Source organism: Orcinus orca, chromosome X (genome assembly GCF_937001465.1).
Source record: "Orcinus orca chromosome X, mOrcOrc1.1, whole genome shotgun sequence".
Taxonomy (NCBI): domain Eukaryota; kingdom Metazoa; phylum Chordata; class Mammalia; order Artiodactyla; family Delphinidae; genus Orcinus; species Orcinus orca.
Window position 1 is genome coordinate 120,513,762 of NC_064580.1, and position 9,601 is coordinate 120,523,362.

The 9,601-nt window shown below is 48.8% G+C and overlaps 1 protein-coding gene across 10 annotated transcripts in view; it reads right to left on the minus strand.

Moving 5' to 3' along the window:
- The window catches only part of ATP11C (ATPase phospholipid transporting 11C), a 173,895-nt gene extending 165,796 nt beyond the window's left edge, over positions 1–8,099 (minus strand). For 7 of the 10 annotated variants that reach the window (XR_007474695.1, XM_033403643.2, XM_033403638.2 and 4 more), the window contains exon 1: positions 7,914–8,099. Coding sequence is in view for 9 of the 10 variants with exons in the window: in XM_033403643.2 (XP_033259534.1) it covers positions 7,914–7,940 (27 nt within the window). In the remaining variant the exon portion in view is untranslated. The remainder of the gene's footprint in view (positions 1–7,913) is intronic. The other 3 variants (XM_049704397.1, XM_033403639.2, XM_033403637.2) reach the window with 1 other exon arrangement.
- Positions 8,100–9,601: the final 1,502 nt, after the last annotated feature.

The following is a 9,601-nucleotide window of genomic DNA, read 5'->3' on the forward strand; positions in this document are numbered from 1 at the left end:
ACAAATACATATTAACCTCCCAAATCTGGATATCCACGGTCCAACATTATCTATAAACCTCAGATAATCAAGAAGTCAGCCGAACCAGCAATCCCTCCATACACGGCAGTAATTGAGGGGTTGTCTGCCAGTGTGCTGGCACAGGGCACCCTTCGCCCATATCTGCAGTGCTGATTACTCATTCATCATTAAACTGCGGTAGTGTTAACATATGCTGCAGTCGTGCTAATGTTTGTTTAACAATCACCACTGATCTACCTTTATCCCAGGCCAGGAAGGTAAGTGTTAAGTGAACGGAAATAAACTTGAAAACAGCACCTACTTCACTTGTGGAAGCCTCGAACCTCACTCCTCCCAACCTGAAAATTCCTCCCAATCTCAAGAATTCCAGATGCAAAAGATTATTCCATATAAAGCACTAGATGTAGAGGAAACCCCACCACCTTGAGGGGAAAAAAAAAGTGTTTTTATTTTGTGTCCCACGCTTTCACCTCTTTGGGAGAACTGATCAACCAGGTTAGACAAGCAGTCAGCTTTAATGATTTTTTTCCATCACTCAACAAACCAGTATTTGAATTCACTCATGGGCTAGTTCTCTGCACATCATCCAGACACAGGGATGTTAGTTATGGTTCTCCCAGGGCCCACTGGCCATCATTTACCTCCCAGAACCCACTGCCCAGCTGCTCATTTGGACAGTTCCATCAATATGAAAATGGCCAGCTTTACCTGCTCAAATCTCACCTCTGCTAAAAGCTCACTAAGAGCACTGGAAGCTACCTGATTTGTACGCACTCAATATTACCCACTAAAGGTTTGAATTACGAACAATAATCATAAACAGAAGGAGCAAACGGTAAACCCTTACAGAAGGTATTTAGAAGATTCAGAGTTTTATGTTGCTTAATCAGTAAAAGCCAGATCAGGAAAAAAAAGGAAAAAACTTGTGTTCAGGTTATTTAATATTTATTTCAAGTAATAGTGATTCATTTCTAAATAGGTTTCCCACTTTACACAGGACAGGACTAACATCTATTTGCAAAAAAGCAGTTTGCCATGTATAGGTCATATTGAAGGTGTCAAATGCAACAAATTCCTTTTCATCTGCAATCCAGACAACCAGAAAACATCTGAGATTGCTCACTTTATTTCTGGTAGAAAGGCAAATGACAAGTAAGTACACAACAGTAACTAATTCACAAAAACTCAAGTTGCGTGGAGCAGTCACCGTGTCCTCTGAGCCGTGTATGTAATGACATTAATCTCAGGAAGACAGGGAGTTTGTCTGGCTCACCAATGTGTCCCAGGGCCCACCACAGTGCCCAGTACATAACAGATGCTCAGTGAATATTTGTTGAATGAAATAATGCTCTCCAAGATCATAAGATGGTGTAATCATCTAAGAGATGGTCAGTATAGTTTTGTCGTTAGATAGACTTATTCTAATACTTTAAAAATTGGTAATCAGTATATAGTAGACCCCAATGTTTAGGTTCTGATCATAGTTCCTATGTCGGGGGTGGTCCCTACACCAACAAGCAATTCTCAGACACCAGCTGGGTGTCCCATAATTCACCTCAATTCTGACACTATCTACCCAGAGGCAGCATCAGCTACCCCAGGTTAAGCACTCAATCCTACAAGACTACCCCCATAACCATCCCCTCCCCGCCACTTCAGATACCAGTAGCAAGGCCAGGTGATCACCTGTATTTCTGACCAACTGACTACAAACTGGGGGTTCCAACAACCCCCGCCTGGGGTTTCAGACACCAGCCTCAAGGCCAGGTTGTTACCTGTACTTCTGACCGACTGGCTATAGATCAGGTTCCCAAAACTTCCTCCTTTGGTTTGATTATTTTGCTAGAGAGGCTCACAAAACTCAGAGAAACATTTTACTTACTAGATTAACGGTTCATTATAAAAGAAACTGCCAAACAGAGAAGATGCATAGGGCAAGGAATGGGAAAAGGGCGCAGAGTTTCCATGCCCTCTCCAGGCGCGCCACTGTCCCCAAAATCTCCACGAGTTCACCAACCTGGAAGCTCTCCAAACCCTGTCTTTTTGGGGTTTTGTGGAGGCTTCATTACATAGGCATGATTGACTAACCCATTGGCCACTGGTGATTAAACTCAATCGCCAGGCCCTCTCCCTTCCCCAGAAATCAGGGGAGTGGGACTGAAAGTTCCAACCCTCTAATCAAAGGGTTGGTTCCTCTGGTAACCAGCCCCCAACTTGAGGTGCTTTTCCAATTCACCTAATTAACATAATAAAAGACACCTTTATTGCTCTCAGTGTTGGAAATTCAGAGGGTTTTAGGAGCTCTGGGCCAGAAACAAAGACAAAATATACATATATTTGTTATTATAAATCACAAATATCACACCCAATTAACTAGAACTCATCATTCTTTTCTTTTTTTTTTTTTTTTTTTTTTTTGCGGTACGCAGGCCTCTCCCTGTTGTGGCCTCTCCCATTGCAGAGCACAGGCTCCGGATGTGCGGGCTCAGTGGCCATGGCTCATGGGCCCAGCCGCTCCGCGGCATGTGGGATCTTCCCGGACCGGGGCACGAACCCGTGTCCCCCGCATCGGCAGGCGGACCCTCAACCTCTGCGCCACCGGGGAAGCCCGAACTCCTCATTCTTTTATCGTTCTTCATAAGGAAGAATTTACTATAAATATCACTGTCTATAACTGGAAGCTATTATTTATGTGAAACATATAAAAATTGTTCATTCAAATATTTATCAAACACCTACTATGCACCAGGCACTGTGCCAACTGTCCTTGCCCCCAGCAGCTTTCACAGTCTAGGGCAGTCTTTCTCAACTATAATTCCTCATCTCAAGATGCACGCAGAGGAGATGAGTATTACAAACAATGGATTCCCTAGGGCATTAGGGGTTGGTTCTCTCCCAGCGGAGGAAGACTAATGTAAGGTACCACATAAGTTAAAAGGAAATTACAATATAATATGATAATAAAAGGTTGCTTTTAGTAGGGACAAATTCACCTGTTAAACCCAGCCACGTATGAACTACCTGGTAGGAGCCAAGATGCACACAGGCTATTTGTAATGCTTGTGTAAATGCAAAAATATTGCAATACATACATTTAGATAAATTTCTAAACACAATAAAATAAACTCATCAATATTTTCCATGCTCAGCAAAGTCAGGCCAAGGATTTCAGTAAGGTGAAACAGAGAAAAAAAGTCTAATTACCCTGATAATGATAATTCAAGGAGAAAACAAAAAACCTTGCTCCTAAAAAAAAAAATTACCTGAATTTTATTAATTGCCTTCATATATTGCTTCACTAGACTGGCCTTGCCTTGGACTTGAGGCAGGAGAGAGATGGGCCCCAGACTGAGCAGCTGGAGTTTGTCCCCTGTGGACAGATACTCCCAGACAAAGAGAATACCGAGAACAGAGAGGAGCTGAGCCCTGCCCAGAGAAAAGATAAAGAGACTACATATTCCTCATTCTCCGGATTAAGAAGACCTTCCTGACTACACAGAAAGGTTCCTTGGAGGTCAAAAGGGAGGGGGCGCCACCGCACACTAGGTGATGTCAACCCACCCATAGGCCTCTGTGCTGGGATCCATCTTGGCTAAGAGATGCATGCACACACATCGGCCGACCCTGAGATAAACCAAATACGGACTCAGAACCAGGCAAAGTCATGGGACTTCCCTGGCGGTCAAGTGGTTTAGACTCACGCTTCCACTGCAGGAGGCACAGGTTTGATCCCTGGTTGGGGAACTAAGATCCCACATGCCGTGCGGTGTGGCTAAATAAATAAATAAATTAAATCCATTAAAAAAAAAAAAAGAATCAGGCAAAGGAGGATGATTGGCCAAGGGAAACCTGGAAGAAACACCCCATATAAGTGATTCAAACTACCACGAGGGCACGACTCTCTCTGAGCCCTCTTTCCTCCTAATAAACACTTGTTTTACTACTTTCCGTCTCTTTTTGGGAATTCATTTCTACAAAGCCGACGGGCCAGGTCCTTGTCACTGGCCACTAGCCCTGGTGGTCTAGTGGCTAGGATTCAGCGCTCTCACTGCCGTGACCTGACTTCAATCTCTGGCAGGGGAACCTAAATCCTGCTTCAAGCCGCTGTAGGCCGAGGCCACCCGAGATCAGACTCAAAGTAGTAAACTGGCTACCTATTTTGAATATTTTTGGTCTTATTTTGAATTTTCATTATACCTTATGCAGTCTAATTTCTTTCCAGTCCTGGGCCTCTTTTGACAGATATAAAATTTTCTATGTGATATCATTACTATATGCTGCATGATTTATGGAACCAAAGCAGTTTAAGAGCTTCTAGAATCTGAGATATAATTTTTTTCCAGTATTTCAACTCAAAACTTAAGCTTCTGTATGTCAATGATCCAGAAATTCATATCCGTTTAATATCAGTCTCTGACAAGCTAATTAGACCGCATCCACTTGGCCAAGCCCCCTGATCTACTTTATCAAGGAATGTTTTATTTTGAATCATTAGCATGAAATAATTTACTAAGTTAAATGGGGGGAATTCTCATTGTTTAGACGCTCATTAAACCTTTAAACCCATGTGAAAATGCTATTGTAATCACTAGGAATGTTATGAAGGGTAAAAGACAAAATAACATAAAAGTCCCTGACCCTTAAGTCTCAACTAGCCCAGACTTCCAATTAAACATGCTTTTAGGGACTTCCCTGGTGGCGCAGTGGTTAAGAATCCGCCTGCCAATGCAGGGGACACGGGTTTGAGCCCTGGTCCAGGAAGATCCCACATGCCGCGGAGCAACTAAGCCCAGTCCATTCGCCACAACTACTGAGTCTGTGCTCTAGAGCCCGCAAGCCACAACTACTGAAGCCGGTGCGCCTAGAGCCCGTGCTCCGCAACAAGAGAAGCCACCGCAATGAGAAGCCCGCGCATCACAACGAAGATAGCCCCTGCTCGCCGCAACTAGAGAAAGCCCTCGCGCAGCAATGAAAACCCAACGCAGCCAAAAAAAAAAAAAAAACCTTCTAAAAAAAAAACACATGCTTTTAAAGGAAATAAATTGTATAGACAAAACAACTATTATTTATTTATTGTATTTATGGAGAATAGAGATGTTGACTGGGAACAGGCGGTGCTTTTATTGTACTTGTAGACATCCAATTCTTAAATCTTTTAAGACACCCCCTACATACCTAAATCCGAAAATCCTACACCAAATCCACCAATTTCTTTCTACCTCAAAACTGTCAAAAGGAAAGTCCTAATTCATCAGAAAGGAAAGAAGACAATTTTTAATGGCAAAGACGTCAAGGCCATGTCTTTAAAAAATACAATGAATCACTACTTCGTTTAGCTTGAAACTGCAGAACCTGGGGAAATAATTGGCATTTTTTAGACGATTCAGCAAACACTACTGAGCCATAGAAGTTGATACTACTTCCCATGTCAGGCTTAAAATGTAAAGCCCTGTCCTAACACTTAATATCTAGTTTTCAGTGACCAAGAACTATAAGCAACACCACTGTAATTTACATCACATTCAAAGTCAATTTCACATACATACAGGTACACACACACACAAACACACAATTCTGAAAGGAATTCACAGCCCCATCTCTGAAACATAAAAGCACACAACTTAGACTACATGTACATTGCTGTGCAAGGCCAAGGCCAACCTAAATCTTTAACTGTATCCTTCTAGTGATGTAAATGGGAGTGCCCCTCAATCTCTACCAGGCTAAAGATGAGGACAGTGCTTGGCTCACTGATTAGGGGAGCTACAATTTGCCGCCCCCCACCACCAAAAATTTTTTTTGAAGTCATTCTTTAGCAATGAGTATTTGATAGCATGTTTCACATTCAGTCCAAGGGTTTGCAGATTAATTCCTTGGCCTAGGCCTAGGGATCAGATACAACTCCTGAGAAGCTTTCAATTTACTGCACTGGTACAAATGCTGGAGACTTAACCATAGTCCTGGCTGCGCAGGAAAATGTGAGCAGCTGGGCATTCCAGCCGAAACAATGAGGTCAAAGCTCTTTTCAGTGTGAGCGTAAGTGATTCTCTGCAGAGATCTTGGACGGGGATGCAAAGTACTAGCCTCAAACCTGCAGGCTGGCACCTCAACAACTGCTGCAAATTCTGCTGCATGCCCTAGCTTCCTGGGCCAGCACTGCTTCATTACTAGACTCATAAAACGCAGATCACGCTAAGCAAAAGAAAAGCAAAGGGGGCTTTTAGACTGATACTTGGGTTGTTTGGTTTCAAATGATCTCAATTTTGAGCTAATGAATTTATTATGAACCAGAGGCCAGTTGTTTTCCAGTATAAGAGAGCCATTGAAAAGATTATTCTTTTCCCAAATATTACAATTAGTCCTCTTTGTCACCTTTCCCTTTTTGTCACCCCCAAACAACACTCCAGGATCACAAGAATCTATGTGAAATAGAACTATGAAGTACAATGCTCTTTTACCTTCTCAGGCTAAATGTGAGAAACCAATTTCAGTCACTTGCTTTAGCAAAGCATCCAGTACAATCCAATTCCTACGGATTTCAAAATCCTGATATGCACAACCTCTACTGCTCTGTGCCACAGGTAAACCTGCTCCAATTTCATAAGACACGGCTTCTGGGTGAGGTAAACATTTAGAAAAACATTAACATAGCACTATTGTGATAATAACATTCTAAAATGGGATGTACAATTATTTCATTTAGCCAGGGTACATTTGGGAAAGTTTCAAGCGCAGAAAAACATGAGAGTAAATTCATCCGACGCATGAAAAATGCTAGCAACGCTTCGATTTGGAATAATCGCAGGAAAAGAGCCAAACCGACAAGTTCTCAAACAGACATTGGAAGGGGGGGGTGGGCGCTCACAGCGCTCAACCATTTTTCCTAAGGACAGAAAAATGAAAATTTACATACGAACCCTTTCTTTCACATCATTGGCAGAAATAAAATCCTATTCCCGCCACCTCATCTTGCAATTAAGGAAGTTGCTACAAATAGCAGCATAGAAGTAAATGGTCCCGGTTTTACTCCATTCTTAAGGTACCCTCCAGGAGTAAACAGATTACTCAAAAAAGTCAGTAGCCAGAAATCGCTTGTCCCGGTGCCAAACTCCCTCGGCAATGAAATTCCCTTTTCTGGGGTTGTGGGAGGGGGTCAACGTGGACGGAGGAGTCCAGCCGCAGCTCCCTTCCTTCTCCCCTGGGTCAATGTCTGGGGTGTTCGGGGCTCGGCGAGGCTTCAGACCCGGCGCTCGGCAGCGGCGGCGCAGCCTCCTCGCGTCTCCACCTCCACCCGACCCACCCTGACGATCACCCTCGCTTTTATTATACCCTCAAGGTGAGAGGCTTAGGCTGGGTCTCCAAAGTTTGCCCGGCCTCGGGTCAGCAGCCGGCCGAGCCCCGGGCAAGGCTGAGGCCGGCCCCAGCCTCTCACCCTTCAGCCCCCAGGTCCTTTTTGGGCCACGGTGACAGGTCTAGGTTTACCTCCATGTGCTCGTGGCAAAGGAAACAAAAGAAAGCAACCTCCCAGATAATAAAACGCCATCTTCGACTAATTGGCAAACCGAGGGGCCCCTGGGTCGGTCCCTCCACGGGTCCCTCCCCATCCAGCCCGAGGGTGGCCCCCCGTCCGAGGTAGGGTCTGTAACAGCCCCGGGAAGCTCCGGACAAATTGTCCGGGGTCGGGGGCGGGGTGGGGGGCTGCTCCGAGAGCCCTACCTGCCTTCCCACCCTGGCCGCCTGTGCAGCGTGTTTCAGTTAAAATGTAAAAACGGGTGGTGGTGGTGTCTCCCAGAGATGGAGTCATCCCCTCAGAAAATTGTTCTGAGGGACCGGACGAAGGGGCCGGCGAGCAAGCAAACCGGCACGCGTGGAGCCGCAGGGAGTGTACTTACAAAACGGTTAAAGCTCCGGCGGAACATCGCGTCGAAGGCTGCCGGGCGCCGAGCTGGGCTCTACTGGGCTGTCTGAGAAGGTGCCGTCCACAACACACACTGCGGCGTGGGCCGGCGGCGCGAAACGGACGGCGAGGCTGGCTGCCCCGCCCCCCGCCCGCCCTCAGCGGCTCTCCTCACTCCCCCCGCCCCCAGGCGCCCTCGCACCCGCGGCCCCCGCCCGCCTCACTCACCGCCCGCCCACTCACCGCCCGCCCCCGCCCCGCCCGTCCCGGGGACGGCGGCCCCGCCGTTCCCCCAGCTCCGCCGCCCCGCCGCTCCCGCAGCAGCCCGCGGAGAAAGCGAGCCGAGCGCGCAGGGAAGGGATGGCGGAGGAGCGCTAGGCTCCTCCTGCAGGGAGGGGGGCCGCCCCGATCTCTCCACCAGCGCCAGGTTCGGCACCCCGCCGTCTGCACTCTTCCCCGGCGCGGAGCCACAGCCCGCCCTCCCTGCGGCCAGCCCGCGTGCTTCCGCCCCGCTCGCGGCCACCGGGGACCCTCCCGAGGCGCCCCGCGCCTCACCTCGCCTCAGCCCGAAACTACTCCCCTGGCTTGGGCGGGAGCCACAGCCTGCCCTGCCCCGGCCCTAACTCGTCCGCCGCGCCGCTTCGCTCGCAGCCCCTCCTCAGTCCGCGGCAGCCGCGTCGCCCGCCCGGCGCTTTCGTCTCGCACCCGGGCTGGGGAGCCACGGTGCAGCCTGCCGGCCCGCCCCAAACCCGCCAGACAGCCGGGCTCCCCGCTTCCCGGCGGGGCGGAGCCGGGGTCTGCGCGAGGAGCCGGGACCGGCAGGGCGCTGTAGAGACCCCAGCGCGGGCGGGGCGGAGCGGGGCGGGGCGCGGGCGGGGGGATTAGTTATGAAAGCCGCCCCCTCCTCATCTGGAAAGGCGCGGGTCTCCCCACTACCCTTGCTTCGCTCCGCTCCCACCTACGCGGCTTTCCCTCCTCTGGTTCTTTCTCTCGTCCTGTCTCCCCACCTAAACCGTCTCACTTCCACTTTCTCTATTAGGTTGTAAAGTCAGGCTTTGTGTCGTTGCTGCTGTGCAGCGGGGCGGGATTTCCCTGACAACCCCCCTTCCCCAAACTCCTCCCTCTCGTCCCCACCCCCTCGCTTCTCCCAGAGCAGCCTGGGAGTTGTAGTCCCGCCGCGCCCCTATTCCTCCTAGTACTGCGGGCTGGGAGCTCCCCCACACGCCCGCACGGGATTTGCCCGGAGGGTTGAAGGAGGAAGCGGCTGAGACCGCTGGGCCGAACCGCGGTTCTCAGCTCGGGCTGGAAGTGGAGGCCAGGAGCGCTCGGTAGATTCCCTGCGGTGGGAAATGTGAAAAGGATACGTGAGGCAAAGCCCCGAATGCCCGGAGCCTTCCCTAGGACGCGAAAAATTGTGCACCGGGAAACGCTCTCCACCCTCGGCTCCTAGTTTAGAACTGGAATTTGCGAAACTTTAAACATTACATATGAAAGCCGAGGCTAGAATTGCCATGAGACTGGCCGTCCCAACCCACGTCGCCCGGTTTGCACCGCCCTTTACGGCGTGCCCCGAGGCTGTTGGAGCAGAACGTTCAGATTCCTCTGAAAAAGTAAAGAAGAAATAAGTAAAGGAAGTTCAGGGGCATCTCCACGAGCCACTACCGTGTCACCTTCTCCTGCCAG